At 41.9% G+C, this 25,374-nt stretch overlaps 1 protein-coding gene across 1 annotated transcript in view; it reads left to right on the top strand.

Moving 5' to 3' along the window:
• Positions 1–25,374, top strand: part of fyco1 (FYVE and coiled-coil domain autophagy adaptor 1) — a 201,563-nt gene that overhangs the window by 83,433 nt on the left and 92,756 nt on the right. The window contains exons 13-14 of the mRNA XM_033049213.1: positions 7,150–7,358; positions 20,837–20,984. Coding sequence (XP_032905104.1) covers positions 7,150–7,358; positions 20,837–20,984 — 357 coding nt within the window. The remainder of the gene's footprint in view (positions 1–7,149; positions 7,359–20,836; positions 20,985–25,374) is intronic.

The raw sequence follows: 25,374 nt of genomic DNA, 5'->3' as shown, positions 1-25,374 counted from the left end.
GATATAGAATAAATTGGAATAAAAGCGAAATTATGTCTTTAAAACCACAGGATTCGAGACACTTACTAAAATTCCCCTTCAAAATTGCAACAGAAAAATTCAAGTATCTGGGTATTCAAATTACGAGAAGACACAAATCATTATTTAGTGCCAATTTTATGCCACTATTAAATAAACTGAACGATATGATTAAATTTTGGAAAATGCTCCCGCTCTCATTGATAGGTAGAATGAACGCTATAAAAATGACTTTCTTACCACAATTAATATATTTGTTTCAAGCGATCCCAATATATATTCCAAAATACTTTTTCAAAAAACTAGATTCTACTATCACTAATTTTATATGGGATTACAGAGCACACAGAATTCAACGAAAGCATTTGTGTAAACCTAAAGAAGTTGGGGGTTTATCATTACCTAACTTTATGTATTACTACTGGGCAGTGCATATTAAGAACATAATGTACTGGTTGGATAGTTCCACTCAGCAGTTGGAGTGGATAAGAATGGAGAAAGAGGAGTGCTATCCGCACGATATAGGAACGATCTTGCTCTCACCGATAAAATTGAATAGTATAATATATAAGAAGAACCCAATTATTCACAATACAATAAGAATTTGGAAACAAATAAAAGTATCCTTGAAATTAAATAATCTATCAGTACTAACCCCACTAGTGAACAACCCAGCATTCAAACCATCTCTCATCGGCAAAACATATCAACAATGGGATAGACTGGGGATTAGGAAAGTAGGGGATATGTATGAATTGGGCAAACTGTTATCATTTCAACATTTAAAATTAAAATTTAAACTGAAGGATAATCAATATTTTAAATATATACAGATATGTGACTTTATGAAGAAATATATACATAGATTTCAAACTATATGTTTAGACCCTTTAGAAGAAGCAATGAATATTAAGGCTGATTCACAAAAACTAATATCATACTTTTATAATAATATATTAAATAGAGAATTACCCTCAACAGAAGCACTAAGAGTAGGTATGTTGCAAAGCCTACCTGAAGCGTCTTTGAAAATCTGCCGCTGCGGGTGTGCGCGATTTTGGCGCCGTTTAGAGGGGGCGGGTTTAAAACGCGATTTTCTCTAGGCTGTTCAAATCGAAGATGTTCAGCCTAGTTAATTATTAACGAAAAATCGCTGGAAGACCCCGTCGCAAAAGCTATTATTAGGTTTAAAGGCCTTGAATAATAGTTATAGTAGTTTAAAAATCAATCTCTAAACCCGCGACCGCCAGCAACCGCAGGGTCTCATAAAGCAAACAATTGAAGTTAGGTTGTATATTTTTACATTAAAAAGGGCTTCTAAAGATCCCTTTATACAAAGTTTAATATTGCGAGTAGCTCATTTTGGGCCCATTATATCGCGCAGTATTTTTCTGGGCATTTGGGGCACAAATCTACCGCAATGTGAACGTTCTAAACCAGCGCGTTCCACAGAGACCCACTGGAAAGCTGATTTAAATGGGCATTTATTTACAGCAATTGAACACTGAATTCCTTCCATTTGGCCTATAAATTAATGTAAATGAGATTTAAAAATCATGTTTTATTGTGAATTATTTGTGAATATTATTTGGACATTTAGGCTATTTAAAAATGTTAATCATTTATTAAGAAATGGATAGATGTTTAGATCTAGTAATTGAAGTCTGAAATTAGCTACAATTAGGTAACTAACTAATTATATGCTTTAATTTCAGGTCATCCAAGTAAGATTATTTTATATTTGTTTCAGAATGCTTCAATCTATGATAACTGAAAATTTCATTCAGTTCTCTTAATTTTTAAGAAAGTTATGGGCTTTTGACTGTTGACGATCACAACTTTTTTGTTATGTCCATAGAAAATCAATAGGGAACAAGATGCTCATTTCCGAGTATGAAAATGGCCATAACTTTTTAAATACTTGAGATATGAAAGTGAATTAGGTGTCAAATTAAACTTATTTTTATGCTTTATCTGATGGGATAAATTACAGACTTGATTTTTAAAATCTCAAAATTTTGTAACATTGCTACTAAGAGAAGATTGGGAACATGAGCTAATGATAAAGATCTCGAAGGATAGATGGGAAAAGTATCTGATGAATACACATAATTGTTCTATTAATGCAAGACATAATTTAATTCAATTCAAATTATTACATAGACTATATTATTCAAAAACGAGGTTGAATACATTTTATTCAAACGTCTCTCCCAGATGCGATAAATGTTTGTTTCAAAACGCTAATATAACACATTCATTTGGAGGATGTACAAAGTTGAATAAATTTTGGAGCGATATATTTGATATATTTACAAAGCTTTTCAAGTCCACAATAGAACCTAAAACGGAATGGATTATATTTGGAATAATAGTAGAAGATATCAATTTAAATAAAGACCAAAACGTTTTTTTTAATTATGGGTTAATAATTGGAAAGAAATTGATACTTACATTTTGGAAAAATACAACCATACCAACTGTTAAAATGTGGATTAGGAATATGATGGACATAGCACGCCTTGAAGAAATGAGACTCCGACTAATAGATAAATATGACCAATTCTTAAGGAGTTGGTCTCCTTTCATCGACTTTTTGGAATCATGTGATGCATCGGTACCGTAAAGATTGCTGATTTCAGTTCATGCCGTGGATAGATCTACATCTCCGAATAAAGATTTGAAAATTTCTCTTTTAATGGGCCTTCTCCCCTATTTCTACTTTCCACTTTTTCTTTTTTTTTTTATATACACTCTTCATGTTTTTCTATTCTCTACCATCTATTTTGCCTCTTTTTCCCATTTCTATTGTTTTCTTTTTGAATTGAATTGAATGCCTTTATTGTCATTCAGACCTTATGGTCTGAACGAAATTTCGTGCCTGCAGTCATACATACAATCATACAATAATAACAACAATAAACACAAATTAACACCACCACAGTGAGTCCTCCAAGCACCTCCTCACTGTGGTGGAGGCAAAAATCTTAGGGCTGTAGTCTCTTCCCTCCTCTTCTCCCTCTGCGCTAAGGCGATACCTCACCGGGCGATGGTACAAACAGTCCCGCGGCTCACCGAACCCCGCAACGGGCCGGCTCAAACACCGCGGCCCAGGGTGGTCGAAGCTGCCGCCCCCAGTCCAGCATACGCAGCTGCTGGCCCGCGGCTCAACCCCGGACTCAGGTCATAGCCGCCAGAACGCCGTCCCAGCCACCGGAGCACCGTTCCAGTCCCGAGCCGGATCGCCCTCACGTGAGTGCCGTTCCTCCCTCGAGCTGGGCCACTCCGACGGGAGCGCCATTCCACCCTCGGGCTGGGCCACTCCGACGGGAGCGCCGTTCCACCCTCGGGCTGGGCCACTCCGACGGGAGCGCCGTTCCACCCTCGGGCTGGGGCACTCCGACGGGAGCGCCGTTCCACCCTCAGGCTGGGCCACTCCGACGGAAGCACCGTTCCAGCCCCGAGCCGGGCCGCCCTCACGGGAGCGCAGTTCCAGCCCCGAACCGGGCCGCCCTCACGGGAGCGAGCCCAGGGCAAGTCCTGACTGGCTCTGCCTCCGGAGTCTCGAGGCCGCCAGCTCCACCATCAGGCCTCAGCGCAGACGGAGGCAGAGAAGGGGGATACGATAAAAAAAGTCGTATTCCCCCGAAGAGAGAGACAGCAAGCCCCGTTTCAACCCCCCCCCCATAAACACAACCTAAAAAACAAAAACTAACTAGACAAAACGAAAAAAAACAACATAAAAAAGTAAAGACAAACGGACTGCAGGCGAGCCGCTGCCGTTTACCAGCGCCGCCACTTTTTCTTGTCTTGCTTACTTCCTTCTCAAAACATAAAACTAGAGGTTGTACATAGAATGGATTACGGTATGACATAGTTGGCACCTAAAATTAGGTTCCACTGTACTGTTTTGTACTGCATTAACTTCTAATAAAATAAACAAAAAAAAAAACACAAAAAAAAAAAAGAAAATCGGATTCAAATAAGTTAATATCGTACCTTTATAATACCCTTTTAAATATACAAATCCCATCGTCGGAAATAATCAGGCGAGCTTGGGAAGATGAATTGGGCTTACCAATTTTAAAAGATAGATGGGAGGAAAGCCTTCTATATATACACAACTGTTCTCTAAACGTTTGGCATTCGTTAATACAATTTAAAATACTACATAGACTTTATTATTCAAAGTCTAAACTGAATAAGATCTTCCCAAATGTTTCCCCTATTTGTGATAAATATCTCCTCAGGAAGCAACCATAACTCATTATTTTGCCTCCTGTATAAAGTTACATAATTTCTGGAGGGGAATTTTTGAATTTTTTTCTAAAATACTTAAAATAAAATAGGATCCCGACACAGAATTGATTACTCTAGGTACGTCAGAAGCCTGTTCTGAGCTAACATTATTTCAAAGACGTTTCCTTAATTATGGCCGATTAACGGTGAAAAAATGAATACTTAAATTTTGGAAACACACATCAGTCCCTACTGTAAAGATGTGGAATACAAATATGTCCGAGACACTACATTTGGAAAATATTAGGCTTGTCTTGGCAGAAAAACCAGATCAATTTTTCAAGACATGAACACCCTTTACCGAATTCTTACAAGGATAGTATGGAGCAACACAAATTTGGATTTAATCCAACTATGGGTTGGGTGAGGTGGGCTGGGGGCAAGGGGCAGGTATATCTCCACATTTTTTTTTTTTCCTTTTCCTTTCTTATATCTTTATTCACTCTTTGGCCACACTACTTTGGTAGTCTAAGGGTCCTATCTTTTCACTTTTCACTTTTTCCTTCTCTTGTTCTTTTCCTCATTTTCAGGTTAAAGGGTCAAAATTGAAGCTGTACAATAATTGTATAATTTTGCATGCCGAATGTTTTATTCTTGTACAATTGCTTCTAATAAAAATAATTTTAAAAATCAATAAATTAATAAATAAATAAACTAATCCTTTCCCACCCAAACCAGGTACCTTCTCCTGCAGGAGGTGCGACACCTGTCCCTATACCTCCTCCCTCAAATCTGTCCAGGGACCCCAACAGTCATTTCACGCTAGGCAGAGGTTCACTTGCACCTCCTCCAACCTCATCTACTGTATCTGTTGTTCAAGATGTGGACTAAAACATCGGCGAGACCAAACGTAGACTGGGCGATCATTTTGCTGAATACCTTCGCCCAGTCCACCTGGACCTACCTGATCTCCCGGCTGCTAAACACTAATTCCCCTTTCCATTCCCACACTTACCTTTCTGTCCTACGCCTCCTCCATTGTCAGAGTGAGGCTAAATGCAAATTGGAGGAACAGCATCTAATATTTCACTTGGACAGCTTATAACTCAGTGGTATGAATATTGATTTCTCTAACTTCATGCAACCCCTGCATTCCTTCTCTCTCCATCCCTCCCCCACCCAAGTCACACCAGCTTTTCATTCTTACCTCGCTACAGCTAACAATGACATGTTTCCTTTATCATAATCACTTTTATCCATATCTTTCTTTAATTTGTTCTATATCTCTACATCATCGTCTATATCTCTTGTTGTTTAGGCACAAAATATGAAGAGGCACAAAATATGAAGCCAGAATAGGGACATCCGATGGGGGGGGGAAGGGAGAAATGTGTGCGCATCCATGTTGGACACAGGGAAGAGAGGGGGATAAGGATGGGGGAAGGGGTGGGCGGTTGGATTGGATTGATTAGGAATAGTCGGCATGGTTTTGTGTGTGGAAAATCATGTCTTGAATTTGATTGAGTTTTTGAAGACGTAACCAAGAAGGGAGAACCAACCACTGATGAGGGCAGGGTCGTAGAGATAATCTATGTGGACCTCAGCAAGGCCATTCTTAAGGTTCTGTGTGGAAGACTGCTCTGAAAGGTTAGATCGCATGGGATCCAGGGAGAGCTGGTTAACTGGATTAGAATTGGCTTCATGGTAGGAAGGAGAGGGTGGGTGTAAGGTTGTTTTACGATTGGAAGCCTCTGACTAGTCTGCCTCAAGGATCGGTGCCGTGCTCTTTGCTGGCATAAGGAACAGCAGGTTTTGGAGTAACTCAGTGGTTTAGGAGCATTGTAGGACCTGAAAGGGTGACATTTTGGGTCGGGGCCCTTCTCCAGATTTTTTTTCCATTGTTGTTTGTCATGATTTAGATGGGAATGTACATGGGATGGGAATGATTAGTAAGTTTGCAGCTGATCCAAAAGAGATGGTATCATAGACAGTGAAGCTGGTAATTGAGAATTACAGCGGGATATTGATCAGCTGGAAAAGTGGGCCGAGGAATGGCAAATTAAGTTTAATTCAGATAAGTATGAGATGTTGCATTTTTGGGAAGTCGAACCAGGACAGTACTTTCACAGTGAACGATAACCCCAGGGAGTGTTGTGAAGCAGAGATATCAAGAAGTAAAAGTACATAGTTTCCTGAAAGTGGTAAAAAAATAAAGGGCAGATAGGATAATGAAGAAGGCTTTTTGTATGTTGGCCTCCATCAGTTAGGGAATTGAGTATTATAAGTCGGGATGTTGATGAGGTTGCACTTGGAGTATTGTGTTCCCCAATGGTTACCCTGCTTACAGGCAAGATGGCATTAAGCTGGAAATTGTGCAGAGAAGATTTACGAGGATGCTCCCAAGACTCAAAAGACTATGACTGAGCTGCAGGGAGAGGCTAGGACTTTATTCATTGAAGTGCAGGAGGCTGAGCGATGATCTTGGAAAGGTATAAAATCATTAGGGGAAAAAGGGTGAATTCATGGAGTCTTTTTCGTAAGGTAGGAGTATCAAGAACTATAGGCATAGGTTCAAGGTGAGAGTACAAAAAATTAATAGGAACTTGGTAGGTGGATGGAACGAGATGTCAAAGGAAATAGTTGAGCTAGGTGAAATTATGCCATTTGAAAGTTATTTGGACAGGCACATGGAAAGGAAAGGTTTAGAGGGATATATTGGCCGCTTAGTGGGGCATCTTAGTTGGCGTGGACTTGTTGGGTCAAAGGGTTTATTTCTGTGCTGGATAACTCTGTGACTCTGACTTGACAATTGTCAACAAGATCAAAATTGATTTTCAAATTGCAGTTTGTTGATATCTGCAGATCATTCATTCTGCTTTGTACCTTTTTCAGACTTTGTGGACGTATCTTCTGCTACTACTGCAGTAATAATTTTGTAATGACAAAACACAGCGGTAAACGAGAGCGCTGCTGCAGAGCTTGCTATTCAGAGCACAGTGCTGTTGTTGAACGGTTTAATGATCCTGGATCAGATGCAACAAACAGCCCTGATGAATCTCCTTCACGATCCGTCTCTGAAACACAAATTGTCAGTAACCCAGGTAATATTTATTGATAATTTTATGTTATCAAGTATAATTGTTTGTTTCATTGATGCATATTCCAATAAATAACAATTACCAATTATTTCTGTAACAGTCACAACAAAAATGAAATTGAGTTTTGGCACACTGGCCTTCATCAGTCAAGGAATTGAATATATAAAGCCAACATGGATTTTAGTAAGGCGTTTAATATAGTCTCTCTTGGTAGGCTGATTCAGAAAATGAAAATGCATGGCATCCATGATGACTTAGTCATTTGAATTCAGAACTGTCTTACTCGTAAGAGTACGGTTTCATCATAGCCCTGAGAGGGTTGTGATGAGAAGCCTGGAGGTCTGTGACTAGCAGGTGTTCTTCAGAAATTTACGCTGGTGACCTCTGTTGTTTGTGATATGTATGAACAACCTGGACATAACTGTCGATGGTTTGATTAGTAAGTTTGGAGACAACTTCAAAATTAGTGGAGTTGCAGACAGTAAGGGAGGCTGTCAAAGTACATAGCGGGATATAGATCAATTGAAGAAATGGGCAGAGAAATGTTAGACAAGGTCTAATCCGAGCAAGCCCTTTGATAAGGTTCTGCACGGCAGGCTGCTCTGGAAGGTGAGATGGGAAGGGATCTCGGGAGAGCCAGCTAATTGGATACAGAATTGGCTTCATGGAAGGACGCAGAGGGTGGTGGTGGAAAGGTATTTTTCAGACTGGAGGCCTGTGACGAGTGGTGTACCTCAGGGATTATTGTTGCTTGTGGTTTATATCAACAATTTGGGTATGGATTTTTATTAAGGCAAGATTAGTAAGTTTGAAGATGTCACTAAAGTAGATGATATCATAGACAGTGAAGGTGGTCATAAAAATTACAGCAGGCTCTTGATCAGCTAGGCAAGAGGACTGAGGAATTGGCTAATGGAGTTTAATGCAGATAAGTGCAAGGTTTTTTAGTTTGTATTCTCTGAAAGTTACATCACAGGTAGACAGGATGGTAATGAATGCTTTTGGTATATTGGCCTTTATCGGTCAGAGTACTGAATATAGAAGTTGGGACGTTATGTTACATTTGTACAAGATGTTGGTGAGACCACATCTGGAACATTGTGATTCGTTTTGGCCATCCTGCCATAGGAAGAACATTATTAAACTGGAAAGAGTGCAGAGAATATTTACATGGATGTTGCCAGGAGAAGAGGGGTGAAGCTATAGGGAGAGGTTCGGAAGGCTAGGACTATATTCCTCGGAGCCCAGGAAGCTGTGGGGTGCTCTTATAAAAGTGTATCAAATCATGAGGGACATAGATATTGTGAATGCACAATCTTTTATCCAAGGTAGGAGAATCAAAAACCACCTTAGTCAGTTAGATCAGTCAGTCATCCCTGTCCTGCCTGCAACTGGTCCAGAACGCCGCAGCCAGGCTCCTGACAGGTACCCGGAAGCGGGACCATATTACCCCCATTCTGGCTTCTCTCCACTGGTTGCGTGTACGGTTCAGAGTTGATTGTAAGGTTCTCCTGTTTGTCTATAAAGCCCTAAACGGGCTTGCTCCCCCCTATATCACAGACCACCTTACCCCTTACTCTACCTCCAGGTCCTGCAGGTCGGCTGACTTGGGGCTCCTGGCTGTCCCGCGATCTAAACTTAAGCTCGGGGGTGACCGTGCCTTTACTGTTGCGGCCCCTAGACTGTGGAACAGCATCCCCCTCCCTATCAGATCTGCCCCCTTCATCGACTCTTTTAAGTCCAGGCTCAAAACTTATTTTTATTCACTGGCGCTTGAATCCCCCTGATGTGGCTGACCTTTGTTTTGTGTCTTTGAGCTGATTATCTGTACCTATGCTGTGTGCATTCCTGTGTATGTCTGTTTCTTTTTGTGATTTTAACTACCTGCTCTGGTCTGTACAGCACATTGGTCAACTTGGGCTGTTTTTAAATGTGCTTTACAAATACATTTGATTTGATTTGATTATCCACCTTAATGCTCTACAAGTGCCTCAACGCCACCTTCACAACCTCAAACTGCCTTTGCATAGCACTATTCTCTACACTGATCTCACTGTCCTCCACGTCCTTCTCCTTGATGAAACGGATACATAGTACTCATCTACATTCCTTGACTCCAAATTCCCTCCTTTACCCTTGAGTGGTCCCACATTCTTCCCGTTTACCCCCTTGTTTTTAATGCAGGATTAAAAAGTATTGGATGTTTATTTAATCCGATTTGTCAAATCCATTTTGTGGCCGCATTGGGCCCTTCTAATCATCCTTTTTTTAAACCAAATTTACGACCACTTCGGCCATCCAATATTCTCTCACTTTGCCATTCATATCCTTCCACCTTACTGGAACACGCCAATCATGGCCTTTGATCACCTGGTCTTTAAATGAATCTGATGTGTCAGATGTGGACTTATCCGACAACAACTGTTCACAGTGTACCCTCTTGAGCTTTTGCCTAATAATATTGTAGTTCACCATGTGTTGGAAGGAACTGCAGATGCTGGTTTACACCGAAGAGAGACACAAAATGCTGGAGTAACAGCAGAACAGGCAGCATCTCTAGACACAAGGAATGGGTGACGTTTCGGGTTGAGTCCCTTTTTCACCTTGCTCATTTTTAGTACCTTTCCACCCTTCTCCTTATTCAAAAAATCTTAAAACCTATGGAGTTGTGATCACTATCCCCAAAATACTCTTCCACTAAAATGCCAGTCATCTGGATGGTTCATTTCCCAAGTCAAGGTCCAGTATGTTCCCTTCTCGGGCAGGACTATCCATGCAGTGTTTCATGAAATCCTTTTTGATACACCTCACAGATACTGCCTCATCTAAGTCTTGTGCACCTCTTGACACTCCAAAGGATTTGAGTATAGGAGCAGGGAGGTTCTACTGCAGTTGTACAGGGTCTTGGTGAGACCACACCTGGAGTATTGCGTACAGTTTTGGTCTCCAAATCTGAGGAAGGACATTATTGCCATAGAGGGAGTGCAGAGAAGGTTCACCAGACTGATTCCTGGGATGTCAGGACTGTCTTATGAAGAAAGACTGGATAGACTTGATTTATACTCTCTAGAATTTAGGAGATTGAGAGGGGATCTTATAGAAACTTACAAAATTCTTAAGGGGTTGGACAGGCTAGATGCAGGAAGATTGCTCCCGATGTTGGGGAAGTCCAGGACAAGGGGTCACAGCTTAAGGATAAGGGGGAAATCCTTTAAAACCGAGATGAGAAGAACTTTTTTCACACAGAGAGTGGTGAATCTCTGGAACTCCCTGCCACAGAGGGTAGTCGAGGCCAGTTCATTGGCTATATTTAAGAGGGAGTTAGATGTGGCCCTTGTGGCTAAGGGGATCAGAGGGTATGGAGAGAAGGCAGGTACGGGATACTGAGTGGATGATCAGCCATGATCATATTGAATGGCGGTGCAGGCTCGAAGGGCCTAATGGCCTACTCCTGCACCTAATTTCTATGTTTCTAAACCAAAGATCATAGAGCGGAGCAAGATACTCCACTCGGCGATAAAGCAGTAGTACGTCATGGGTAATTTTTCGTGCCATCTTGATATGCTCGCGATTACCGTCATAGAAACATAGAAACATAGAAATTAGGTGCAGGAGTAGGCCATTCGGCCCTTCGAGCCTGCACCGCCATTCAATATGATCATGGCTGATCATCCAACTCAGTATCCCGTACCTGCCTTCTCTCCATACCCTCTGATCCCCTTAGCCACAAGGGCCACATCTAACTCCCTCTTAAATATAGCCAATGAACTGGCCTCGACTACCCTCTGTGGCAGGGAGTTCCAGAGATTCACCACTCTGTGTGAAAAAAGTTCTTCTCATCTCGGTTTTAAAGGATTTCCCCCTTATCCTTAAGCTGTGACCCCTTGTCCTGGACTTCCCCAACATCGGGAGCAATCTTCCTGCATCTAGCCTGTCCAACCCCTTAAGAATTTTGTAAGTTTCTATAAGATCCCCTCTCAATCTCCTAAATTCTAGAGAGTATAAACCAAGTCTATCCAGTCTTTCTTCATAAGACAGTCCTGACATCCCAGGAATCAGTCTGGTGAACCTTCTCTGCACTCCCTCTATGGCAATAATGTCCTTCCTCAGATTTGGAGACCAAAACTGTACGCAATACTCCAGGTGTGGTCTCACCAAGACCCTGTACAACTGCAGTAGAACCTCCCTGCTCCTATACTCAAATCCTTTTGCTATGAAAGCTAATATACCATTCGCTTTCTTCACTGCCTGCTGCACCTGCATGCCCACTTTCAATGACTGGTGTACCATGGCACCCAGGTCTCGCTGCATCTCCCCTTTTCCTAGTCGGCCACCATTTAGATAATAGTCTGCTTTCCTGTTTTTGCCACCAAAATGGATAACCTCACATTTATCCACATTATACTGCATCTGCCAAACACTTGCCCACTCACCCAGCCTATCCAAGTCACCTTGCAGTCTCCTAGCATCCTCCTCACAGCTAACACTGCCCCCCAGCTTAGTGTCATCCGCAAACTTGGAGATATTGCCTTCAATTCCCTCATCCAGATCATTAATATATATTGTAAATAGCTGGGGTCCCAGCACTGAGCCTTGCGGTACCCCACTAGTCACTGCCTGCCATTGTGAAAAGGACCCGTTTACTCCTACTCTTTGCTTCCTGTTTGCCAGCCAGTTCTCTATCCACATCAATACTGAACCCCCAATGCCGTGTGCTTTAAGTTTGTAAACTAATCTCTTATGTGGGACCTTGTCGAAAGCCTTCTGGAAGTCCAGATACACCACATCCACTGGTTCTCCCCTATCCACGCTACTAGTTACATCCTCGAAAAATTCTATAAGATTCGTCAGACATGATTTACCTTTTGTAAATCCATGCTGACTTTGTCCAATGATTTCACCACTTTCCAAATGTGCTGCTATCCCATCTTTAATAACTGACTCTAGCAGTTTCCCCACTACCGATGTTAGACTAACTGGTCTGTAATTCCCCGTTTTCTCTCTCCCTCCCTTCTTAAAAAGTGGGGTTACGTTTGCTACCCGCCAATCCTCAGGAACTACTCCAGAATCTAAAGAGTTTTGAAAGATTATTACTAATGCATCCACTATTTCTGGAGCTACTTCCTTAAGTACTCTGGGATGCAGCCTATCTGGCCCTGGGGATTTATCGGCCTTTAATCCATTTAATTTACCCAACACCACTTCCCGGCTTACCTGGATTTCACTCAATTCTTCCAACTCCTTTGACCCGCGGTCCCCTGCTATTTCCGGCAGATTATTTATGTCTTCCTTAGTGAAGACGGAACCAAAGTAGTTATTCAATTGGTCCGCCATATCCTTGTTCCCCATGATCAACTCACCCGTTTCTGACTGCAAGGGACCTACATTTGTTTTAACTAATCTCTTTCTTTTCACATATCTATAAAAACTTTTGCAGTCAGTTTTTATGTTCCCTGCCAGTTTTCTTTCATAATCTATTTTTCCTTTCCTAATTAAGCCCTTTGTCCTCCTCTGCTGGTCTCTGAATTTCTCCCAGTCCTCCGGTATGCTGCTTTTTCTGGCTAATTTGTACGCATCATCCTTCGCTTTGATACTATCCCTGATTTCCCTTGTTATCCACGGATGCACTACCTTCCCTGATTTATTCTTTTGCCAAACTGGGATGAACAATTTTTGTAGTTCATCCATGCAGTCTTTAAATGTCTTCCATTGCATATCCACCGTCAACCCTTTTAGAATTAATTGCCAGTCAATCTTGGCCAATTCACGTCTCATACCCTCAAAGTTACCTTTCTTTAAGTTCAGAACCATTGTTTCTGAATTAACAATGTCACTCTCCATCCTAATGAAGAACTCAACCATATTATGGTCACTCTTGCCCAAGGGGGCACGTACAACAAGACTGCTAACTAACCCTTCCTCATTACTCAATACCCAGTCTAAAATAGCCTGCTCTCTCGTTGGTTCCTCTACATGTTGAATTAGATAACTATCCCGCATACATTCCAAAAAATCCTCTTCCTCAGCACCCCTGCCAATTTGATTCACCCAATCTATATGTAGATTGAAGTCACCCATTATAACGGTTTTGCCTTTGTCGAACGCATTTCTAATTTCCTGTTTGATACCATCTCCAACTTCACTACTACTGTTAGGTGGCCTGTACACAACACCCACCAGCGTTTTCTGCCCCTTAGTGTTTCGCAGCTCTACCCATACCGATTCCACATCCTGCAAACTAATGTCCTTCCTTTCCATTGCGTTAATCTCCTCTCTAATCAGCAACGCTACCCCACCTCCTTTTCCTTTCTCTCTATCCCTCCTGAATATTGAATATCCCTGGATGTTCAGCTCCCAGCCTTGGTCACCCTGGAGCCATGTCTCCGTGATCCCAACTATATCATAGTCATTAATAGCTATCTGCACATTCAACTCATCCACCTTATTACGAATGCTCCTTGCATTGAGACACAAAGCCTTCAGGCTTGTTTTTATAACACTCTTACCCCTTATACAATTTTGTTGAAAAGTGGCCCTTCTTGATTTTTGCCCTGGATTTTCCGGCCTGCCACTTTTACTTTTCACCTTGCTACCTATTGCTTCTACCCTCATTTTACACCCCTCTGTCTCTACGCTCACACATTTAAGAAACCCTTTCCCTTTAACTCCATCCTCCACTAGCCCATTCGACAACCCACCCCCCTTATTCAGTTTAAAACCACCCGTGTAGCAGTGGCAAACCTGCCTGCCAGAATGCTGGTCCCACACCTGTTAAGATGCAATCAGTCCCTTTTGTACAGTTCCCCCTTAACCCAAAACAGATCCCAGTGATCTAAGAATCTAAATCCCTGCCCCGTGCACCAGTTCCTCAGCCACACGTTCAGGTCCCGTATCTCCCTGTTCCTGCTCTCGCCAGCACGAGGAACTGGAAGCAAACCGGAGATAACAACCCTGGAGGTCCTGCTTTTCAGCATTTTTCCGAGCTCTCTAAAGTCACGCTGCAGAATATTCATCCCCTTCTTTCCGACATCGTTTGTGCCGACATGCACTACCACTTCCGGATGTTCACCTTCGCCCTTGAGGATTTTCTGCACTCTGTCCGTGACATCCTGGATCCTGGCACCAGGAAGGCAGCACACCATCCTCGCATCCCGTCTGTTGCCGCAGAAACCCCTGTCCGTACCTCTCACAATGGAGTCTCCTACTACAATGGCGTTGCCTGCCTTAGGCCTTTTTGGTTTTGGCTCAACAGCCCTATTCGCATCACAAGCCAGTCCGCCGCCCAGTGTAAACACCTCTTCTGTCCCGACAGCTTCTAAGTGGGTGAACCTGTTCACAAGAGGTACAACACCCGGGGAAGTTGGCATTCCATGCTTCCCTCCCGTTCTCACTGTCTCCCACCTTCTCTCTTCCAGTACCTTAGGTGTAACAATCGTACTGTAAGACTTGTCAAGGAACGACTCCGTTTCTCGGACGAACCGGAGGTCATCCACTTGCTTCTCCAGTTCCCCAACACGGCCCTTCAGGAGCTCTACCTGGATGCACTTCTCGCATTTGTAGCAGCCAGAGGCACCAGCGGTGTCCTTGACCTCCCACATACTGCAAGCATCACACTGAATCAGCTTGCCTGACATCTCCTTCTTTCGTCTCTCCCTCTGCAGTGTTTTGCGTAGTCTCCTCTTCTCAGCCTCCTCTCCGAAGACTCTCGAGCCAAAGACTCACACTTTTCTCACAGGGCACTTCACTCACTGCCGCTCCCTAAGAGCAGTCTTACTTAAATTGACTGATAAATTGCCTGATTTACCAATTTACAAACCAAATTCCTCAGTTTTCAGCTGTTTTCCCAGCACTGACTCACTTCTCTCCTCCCACTTGGGCTAGAGCCAATCAGTCGTATCTCTTGCTTAATTCCTCCTGCTGTTGTTGCTCCCAAAGCTACAGCAGTTCTGAGTCAAGTCTGCCTGTCCTTGACCTGTACTTAAACTGTTTTCACTTCTCTCCTCCCACTTTGGCTAGAGCCAATCAGTCGTATCTCTTGCTTAACTCCTCCTGCTGTTGTTGCTCCCAAAGCTACAGCAGTTCTGAGTCAAGTCTGCCTGTCCTTGACCTGTACTTAAACTGTTTTCACTTCTCTCCTCCCAAAGTTACACACTGTAACTTTCTACATTTCTACTTTTGGGTATGTATGTGGCAATTATGACTCATGGAATTTTCTCCCACATTACTAGTTATATTCGTAACAACATATTTAAATACAAGTGACATTTTCAATCTTTCCCAAACCCTTAAAAAATGTCTGAAAAAGGGGCCCGACCTTAAACCTAGCCATTCTCCCCATAGATAGACACAAAATGCTGGAGTAGGCAGGCAGAATCTCTGGAGTTAAAGAATAGGTAACATTTTGGGTCGAGACCCTTCTTCGGACCCTCCATAGATCCAGCCTGACCTGCTGAGTTCTCCAACACTTTATGTTTTGCTCTTAAAATAAATTTGTGGTCCGCTGAAGAAACTATACGATAGACCACTCTGGAAGTGCAAGTTTTGTTGTACACTTCATACAGTAGAGCATATCATAATGCACCCTGAGTGAATTAATGAGATTAGATTATTTTTTTAACATGTTGTCTAGAATTAATCGATACCCACCCTATGTACCCTATATCAGCTTTATTGTACTTCGTAAATGCGGTGGCGCACATGTGGTTTACAATTATCCATAGTGTTTATGGGTGTGTGTTTTCAATAGCTACTGTTTCCAACTCCGACCAGATGTCACATCAATGATTGAAAACCAGGACTTAAATATGTGCATCATACATATTGTAAAAGAGAAACAATGCATCGCCAGCTTTTTTCAGCAAAGATCATAGAGCGGAGTTCTCAGAGCGCAGCGCCACACCGAAGGAGAACAAAATAATTTTGCCGTTTTACATCAATTTATGTACATACTCATCCAGAGAAGACTACACGGGTACAATATTTCTTAGTTTTATGGGAAATTATGAGGCTAATTTCACCTTATGATTCAGGAAGAAACATGTGCAGTCTACAACAACTACTACAATAGATTGCTAATATTAATTAGAAGCTAGTCGCAAATGTAAATGGTAATGTATATAGTATAATGTATATAGGAATGGAAATTTAATTCATAAGCTCTACTCGCAGTCCTATTTATTTTTAATCCAACCTAAGAACAAATAAAGGTGGAAACACAACTATCATGTTGTTCTTGTAAGATATCTCAAAATAATCAATAATTATATTTGTAGTCACCTAGTCACAATTGGTTATTGGATTTCACAGTTTACAGCTGAATTGGTTTAGGCATTTTTTGTCATTGTATGGATAGGATTATTATTTCTGATATGGTTATTAGGGGGAGTCTTTTAAGATGCTTTTTCTAATCTTCTGGAGACTTAAGTCATGCTTCATTGCAAGTTTGCATGACCATTTTAAATTATACAGAGTTATTAAGTTATATATAGTTTTATTTAAAGATACAGCATGGAACCAGGCCCACTGAGTCCATGCCAACCATCAAACAACCGTTCACACTAGTTCCAAGTTTTCCCACTTTCTCAAACACTTTTGATTTGATTTTGATTTGATTCAATTTATTGTCATTGCACTTTTCAGTGCAACTAAATGGTTTAGCCTGCAGTCATAACATAGAATAAATAACAAACACTCAACACAGTTTAAAGTCCCAAAATCATTGTCTCTTCCCTCCTTGCTCTCCCTCTGCGCTGAGGCAATCCAAGCCTCCGATGTTGTGACCCCGCCGGGTGATGGTAGGTAAGTCCCGCGGCTGAATCCATGCTCCGCAAACGGGCCGGTTCAAACTCCGCGGCCCGGGGCGGTCGAAGCTGCCGAAGCTGCCGTCCTCCAGTCCAGCGGACGCAGCTGAAGTTGCGGGAGTTCCGGAAAACAGAACTCGAGCTCCCGATGATGTCGTCCACTGGCCCGCGGCCAAACCTTCAAGGCTCCAAAGTCGGGTCGGAAGTTGGGTTGCACTGCAACCACAGCCCGAAGTCGGCCAGCCTCGCGTTGGTAAGTCCTGGCTCCGCAGCCTCGAGGTCGGTCGCAGTTGGAGGCCACCAGCTCCGTGATAGGCCTCAGCGCAGACAGACACGGAGACGGGGGATACAGCAGGAAAGGTCGCACCCTCCACGAAGGAAGAGTCAAACACCCCCCCCCCCCCACACATACACAACTAAATAAACCGAAATAAACTGTAAAAACGGGACAAAAGAAAACAAAAAACAGAAAAGACAAACGGACTGCAGGCGAGCCGCAGCTGCAAGGCAGCGCCGCCACTTCCTACACATCAGGTGCAATTTTTTAAACAGGCCGTACAAAGCCATACATCTTTGGATTATTTTGGATCAGAAAATTACAAGCATTAATAGAGTATAAATGATTATTGACCATTTATATCCCTTTGAAAAAATTGGTTCGGAAGATTTACATATAAATAAAAGTATTCTCCAATACAGTGCTTAAACCGAAGGAAACTGAATAGATTCATACCAAAGATAGACACAAAAAAAGCTGGAGTAACTCAGCGGATCAGACAGCATCTCTGGAGAAAAGGATGTGGTGACATTTCTGGTCGAGGCCTTCTCTCCAGAGATGCAATCTATCCCGCTGAGTTACGCCAGATTTATGTGTCTATATTCAGTTTAAACCAGCATCTGCATTTCCTTCCTACACATAGATTCATAGCAACTTGTTTCAGCAACTATTTCAGCACTTTAAAGTTTGGCATATTGTTTGGGCTTCACGGGTGGTGCAACGGGAGAGTTGCTGCCTTACAGCACCAAGACTTGGGTTCTATCCAGACTAGGTTTGCTGTTTGTACGGAGTTTGTACGTTCTCCCTGTGATCATGTTATATAATTCTATACAACGCATCCACAGGATCTATATTCCACAGAGATACAAAGAGTACTTGTGAATAGACACAAAATGCTAGAGTAACTTAGCTGGACAAGTAGCGACTCTGGAGAGAAGGAATGCGTGACGTTTCGGGTCGAGACCCTTCTTCAGACTGAACTCTCGTCGATGAGAGTACTTGTGATTGTCTGAAGAAGGGTCTCTACCCGAAACGTCACCCACTCCTTCTCTCCAGAGATGCTGCCTGTCCTGCTGAGTTACTCCAGCTTTTTGTGTTTATCTTCAATTTCAGAGTTAAAATACACAGAGTGCTGGAGTAACTCAGCGGGCTGGGCGGCATCCGTGAAGGGAATGGATTAGGAGTTGTTTCGGGCTAGGGTTCTTCAATAGGAAGGAACTGCAGATGCAGTTGTCTGCAAAACGCCAAATGATTCTGGGAATGCCGAGTAGAGAGGGTGAGAGAGTGAGAGCGAGAGCGAGGGGAGGGAGAGAGAGAGAGAGAGATGGGGAGTGGGAGAGAAAGCATGAGAGAGGGAGGGAGGGAGTGAGAGACAGAGATACAACGCGAGAGGGGGAGAGAGAGGGAGGGGAGGGAGAGAGAGAGAGAGAGAGAGAGCGAGAAAGAACGAGAGAGACATAGAGAGATTCCAGCCTATTACCCCAAGCACCGTGGTGGATCAACGCTTACAAAAATAATCATCCAGATCTTGAAATTTAAAATACTAGTAAATTTAATCTGCTATAATTTTTAGAGGTACAGTATGACTTTTTATATGCTTGCATTTTTTAAGCAGCAAGAACTTAAGTCAATTTCACCGGGTTGTTACTTTTCCATTGGCAAGTAGTATGTTAATGAAATCGGGTTGAGCATTCCAAGATGGCGGCCATTACGCACGTTACGTACTACACCTCAGTGCATTGGATTACGCAGGAGTGGAGTGTCTTGCTCCGCTCTATGATCTTTGCCCCAAACCCTTTCACCACTATGTATACATTAGGAGTGCTTGATGTGGTTTCATCAACTCTCACAAAGCTTGATGTCATTCAGGACAAAGCAGGCAACTTGATATGCAAATCATCTGCCATTCATTCCCTGTCAGCGTAAGCAGGGTATGTAATTGCTGAGCATCGCGGCCACGGTGCATCCAACCTACAGAAAGCTACAATTACGCACCTCAGCTACTCTGGCAGCAAATCCCAAACCCGCTGCCTTTATCACGAAGAAGTCAGGGATACCAGTACACGCAGTAGCGGACTGGCCAGGGTGTCAGCTTGCCCGATGGCAAGTGGGCCCCCTATATCAAGTGGGCCCCCTATATCAAGTGGGCCCCTGATGAAGTGGGCCCCCTTTGTCTCCTGGCAACCAATATTTTTAGACCCAGTCCGCCACTGAGTACATGGGAACTTTGTCGCCAACAAATTGCCCATTAAGTTGTACACCATTCTGACTTGGAAATATACATCTTTTCTTCATCAATGCGGACTCTAAATTCCTTATCAACAGCTCAAAACCTCATCAGTGATAGAATATTTTTTTCCCTTTAGGTCTGAACTGAAAGGATCAAGGTCCAAGAATGAGAATGAAGAGAGTGAGAATGATAATAAAAAAAGTCCTTCACCCTAAGTGTAATGAATATTTGGAATTCTTGATCCCAGAGAGTAGTCAATTTTTTTCCAGTAGCATAGGGCGGCACAGTGGCGCAGCGGTAGAGTTATTGCCTTACTGAACTTTACGCGCAAGAGACCCAGGTTCGATCCCGACTACAGGTGCTATCTGTACAGAGTTTGTACGTTCTCCCTGTGACCACCTGGATTTTCTCAGAGATCTTTGGTTTCCTCCCGCACTCCAAAGGCTTACACCGTAGGAGACATTACGCTTAACTCAGTATGTTATAACTATAACCAGTTCCCGTTAAATTTTATCTGCGTGTAATTATGTGGGTGGGATTTATACGTAGTCTGGGGCGTGTTTGCGGCTGGGATTCTCGAGCAGACTTGCTAGTAGTTTTAGTTTAGTTTGAAGAAGCATGGGGGAGAGGTGACAGCTTTCGACCATGCACAAGTTTGACCACGAGTAAGATCTAAGTGTACTTATACAAGAAGAAGTTTGGATGAATATCTTACTGTTTTTACTACTACAATAAAGAAATTATTAATCAAGACACTGTGTTTGAAAGATTTATCTTTCGACAGCATTGAATGTCTCGTGGCGAGCTAGTGAATGCATTTCGATTATCTCCTGATCCCCTGTCTTCATTCATAGTGACTAAAGGAAAGATTCCTTGAAACAATATAAAAATCTGTCACTACATACAGGTATGTAGGTTAATTGGCTTTGTATAAATGTAAAATTGGCCCTAGTGTGTGTAGGATAGTGTTAATGTGCGGAGGTCACTGGTTGGTGCGAAGGGTCTGTCTAAACTAAACTAAAGCATAGTAAAGACATGTCTCAAAGTGCATGTTTGCCTTTGAAATAAATTGGTTTAATGGCTATTTTTGGTTTCTCATCACACCTTTCAGTTTTTAACATGCAATTTCTTTCTGCATTTAATTTAAGAATAATTCCAATTTTGTCTCTTGCAGATAGTTTCACCAAACCAGATGATGCCACCTTTGATATAATTACGGATGAAGAGCTCAATGAAATTGAAGACAATGATTGTTCTTTGGAATCCACAAATCAGTCCAGCTCTACTCTGCCAGAGTCAGAACTTCAAGATGCTTCATCTCTGTGAGTAAATCACCATTCCTGTAAAGCGAAACAATATTGTGGCAATATTATGTTGTAACTGGTCCTGAACTTGCAATCCGTGGGAAGTCAATAGTACGTGCCATGACCTTAGTGTTAGTTTTTCAGGAGATCTGGTGATCTTCGTGGTGAGAACTTCTGGAACATCAGTTGCTAGCAGCATCAGTTGAGGGGATTCCTTCCATGAAAATCAAATATCCAATAAACATTGCTAAAAAAAATTAACCCTTTCAAAATAGGAGAAATGGTATATGATTAAATATATTATTTAAGGATGGAGAGTTTATTTTCACAGGTCTGTATTTGACAATAAAAACCACAGATCTTGTGAAATGAAACATTCCATTTTGAGAGTTTTTTTATGGCTATTCTCATTCAAGAATAAAGTCTTCATGAATGCATATGATCTTCATTTTGTTGAAGAGGTTATGAATAGCAAAGCTTATGGAGGTAGGATGAATCACAGAAAGTTGTATTTTCATATTCATGTAAACATTGTGGATGGGTAATGTTATTGAAAGGGAGCAGGTTAGTAGAGGATCGACACAAATTGCTGGAGTAACTCAGCAGGACAGGCAGCATCTCTGGAGAAAAGGAATGGGTGATTTTTCGGGTCGCGACCCTTCTTCAGACTTGACCTGAAACATCACCCATTCCTTCTCTCCAGATATGCTCACTGTCCTGCTGAGTTACTCCAGCATTTTGTGCATATCTTCGGTTTAAACCAGCATCTGCAGTTCCTTCCTAGACAGGTTGGTAGAGGAGCCTTGTCTTTAGGTTGAGTGGAAAGAATATGCATTAATATGCCATGGTGAAAGGATGAATGATGACTTGGAGATTAGTGTCTGAATGAGTACATGCACGAACAATTTATGCACAAAGTAAATCGATGACTGAAGTTGGTTGTGGAATGGACAAAATAACAATTGAACAGTTTCCTGTTCATCTTGTATCTTGGTTCCAATGTGAACGGTGGAGATAAGGTGCAGAGTATTGCAGGGAGAAAGATTAGTGTGTAGGTTGCAGTGATGACACAGCCTTGCTGCACTACATTTTGCACTAGGGTTGGGTCTGTGGAATTGTTTCTTGAAAGTCATAATGCAGCAGACATTGAATATATCTACGGACAGCTATATTTGAGAAGAATTCTCTAAAATCTTGATTGAATGTTTTTATTATTTGAATAATGGGAGCAAATAGGGACAGAAGTTTAGGGGTAACATGAGGGGGAACTTCTTTACTCAGAGAGTGGTAGCGGTGTGGAATGAGCTTCCAGTGGAAGTGGTGGCGGCAGGTTCGTTGGTATCATTTAAGAATAAATTGGATAGGCATATGGATGAGAAGGGAATGGAGGGTTATGGTATGGTGCAGGCAGGTGGGACTAAGGGGAAAAAAATTGTTCGGCACGGACTTGTAGGGCCGAGATGGCCTGTTTCCGTGCTGTAATTGTTATATGGTTATATGGTTAAATAGTGCTTGATGCTACTTGCTATATTTTTTCTGGGTTTGTTACGCAGTGAAGATTATTAACATTCCTACCTCTTCATGGAGGGAATCTGCATTGAAACTGGGATAAGTTCCATAGCCACTAGGAAGAAGATTTAGAGGAGGGTTCTTGTGTTGATTTTATGGAAGACATAAAGGAGACCAGTAAGTAGTAGATATGGTACGGACAATTCTAGCAATGATTATGATCTATATAGAATGTATTAGAATAAAGTCAAGGTTAGGACATACAAGGAAATGCAAAAGAAACACAAACTGTTGGAGTAACTCTGGGTCAGGCAGCAGTTTTGGAGACCATGGTTACGTTTGGTCTTTTTTAAGTCCAGTTTAAGTTATTTTGTAAGCGCGATGCAAAGAATTACTGGAAATCTCTGGAAGTTGGAAATTGGTTTCATTTCAAGGTTTTATTCTGAAATTTGTTTTTTTTCCTGTGTGCAAATTGGAGTATATAATTCAAAAGGCCCAAGGACACCTCATGGGTATATTGTTTATATAGTGGATTAGGAAAAATGTGGCATATGAATTCAGATTCACAGGACTTTAATATTATCTTCTGATGCAGACTGAGGCAAAAGTAAACAACTGAAATATCAGAATTATAAAATGTAATAAAAAGGAACAGCAGAAGCTGGTATATATATATAGAGAGATAGAGATATAGAGATATAGATATAGATATAGATATATATACACACACACCAAGACTTTAATATTATCTTCTGAAGCAGATTGAGGCAAAAGTAAACAACTGAAATATCAGAATTATAAAATGTAATAAAAAGGAACAGCAGAAGCTGGTATAAAGTCCTGGTGTGTGTGTATGTATATATATATGTATATATATGTATATATATATATATATCTATATCTATATCTCTCTATCTCTATATCTCTATATCTCTATATCTCTATATCTCTATATCTCTATATCTCTCTATCTCTCTATCTCTATATCTATATATCTATATATCTCTATATCTCTATATCTATATCTATATCTATATCTATATATCTCTATATATATATATTTCTATATTACTAAAAGTCTGTTCTTGACCGGTTTTGGCCATCTGTGCTGCGATTTCCGAGAGAACGCCACCACCTACGGCCATCATTTTTGGCCACCTTGCTCAGAGCCCCCCTCCGCCGCATGTGTGCCGAGGATTTTTCCCGTTGATTAAAAATGACAGAGATATTAATGTTTTTACAAAATTCCCCATTCTCTCTGCTGCCCCCGCTGGCGGCAGGGGGAGGGACTATAAAACCAGGAAGTGGTGTGCCTCAATCAGTGTCTGCAAGCTGGAGGAAGGCAGAGGGTCACGTTTCTCTGAGCTGTGAATAACACTGAACACATGTCTACTCAAATGTAAGTGCTCTTAGTGGTTCTAAAATGCTTGCAGAATGTGTCTATTGTTTCTAAACTTGCAAAAAAAGTGTCTATTGGTTCTAAAGCTTGCGAAAAAATGTCTATTGGTTCTAAAGCTTGCAAAAGTGTCTATGGTTGTAAAGCTTGCAAAAAAAATGTCTATTGGTTCTAAAGCTTGCAAAAAAATGTCTATTGGTTCTAAAGCTTGCAAAAAAAATGTCTATTGGTTCTAAAGCTTGCAAAAAATGTCTATTGGTTCTAAAGCTAGCAAAAAGTGTCTATTGCTTCTAAAGCTTGCAAAAAGTGTCTCTATTGCTTCTAAAGCTTGCAAAAAGTGTCTATTGCCTCTAAAGCTTGCAAAAAGTGTCTATTGGTTCTAAAGCTTGCAAAACAATGTCTATTGGTTGTAAAGCTTGCAAATAAAATGTCTATTGATTCTAAAATGGTTCATACTAGCGCTCCAGAAAGCGCCTCCCTCCCCTCCCCTCTGGTTGGCTTGGCTTGGCTTTGGTGTGTCTTGAAATTGAAAGGCACTACTTACTGCAAATGGTGGCTTGGTTGCTTTGGCTTGTAGTTGAAAGGCACTACTTACTGCAAATGGTGGATTGGTTGCTTTGGCTTGAAGTTGAAAGGCACTATTACTGCAAATGGTGGCTTGGGAGCTTTGACTTGAAGTTGAAAGGCACTACTTACTGCAAATTGTGGCTTGAAGTTGAAAGGCACTACTTCCTGCAAATGATGGCTTGGGTGTGGCTTGAAGTTGAAAGGCACTAACTGCAAATGGGGGGCGTGGGTGCATTGGCTTGAAGTTGAAAGGCACTATTACTGCAAATGGTGGCTTGGTTGCTTTGGCTTGAAGTTGAAAGGCACTACTTACTGCAAATGGTGGATTGGTTGCTTTGGCTTGAAGTTGAAAGGCACTACTTCCTGCAAATGGGGGGGTGTGGGTGTGGCTTGAAGTTGAAAGGCACTACTTACTGCAAATGGTGGCTTGGGTGCTTTGGCTTGAAGTTGAAAGCACTACTTACTGCAAATGGTGGCTTGGGAGCTTTGGTTTGAAGTTGAAAGGCACTATTACTGTCAATGGTGGCTTGGTTGCTTTGGCTTGAAGTTGAAAGGCACTACTTACTGCAAATGGTGGCTTGGGTGTGGCTTGAAGTTGAAAGACACCACTTGCTGCAAATGGTGGCTTGGGAGCTTTGAAGTTGAAAGGCACTACTTACTGCAAATGATGGCTTGGGTGTGGCTTGAAGTTGAAAGACACCACTTACTGCAAATGGTGGCATGAAGTTGAAAGGCACTACTTACTGCAAATGGTGGCTTAGTTGCTTTGGCTTGAAGTTGAAAGGCACTGCAAATGGTGGCTTGGGAGCTTTGACTTGAAGTTGAAAGACACTACTTATTGCAAATTGTAGCTTGGGTGCTTTGGCATTAAGTTGAAAGGCACTGCAAATGGTGGCATGAAGTTGAAAGGCACTACTTACTGCAAGTGGTGGCTTG

This window comes from Amblyraja radiata, chromosome 2 (genome assembly GCF_010909765.2).
Source record: "Amblyraja radiata isolate CabotCenter1 chromosome 2, sAmbRad1.1.pri, whole genome shotgun sequence".
NCBI classification, from domain to species: domain Eukaryota; kingdom Metazoa; phylum Chordata; class Chondrichthyes; order Rajiformes; family Rajidae; genus Amblyraja; species Amblyraja radiata.
This window is presented reverse-complemented; position numbering and strand designations above follow the sequence as displayed.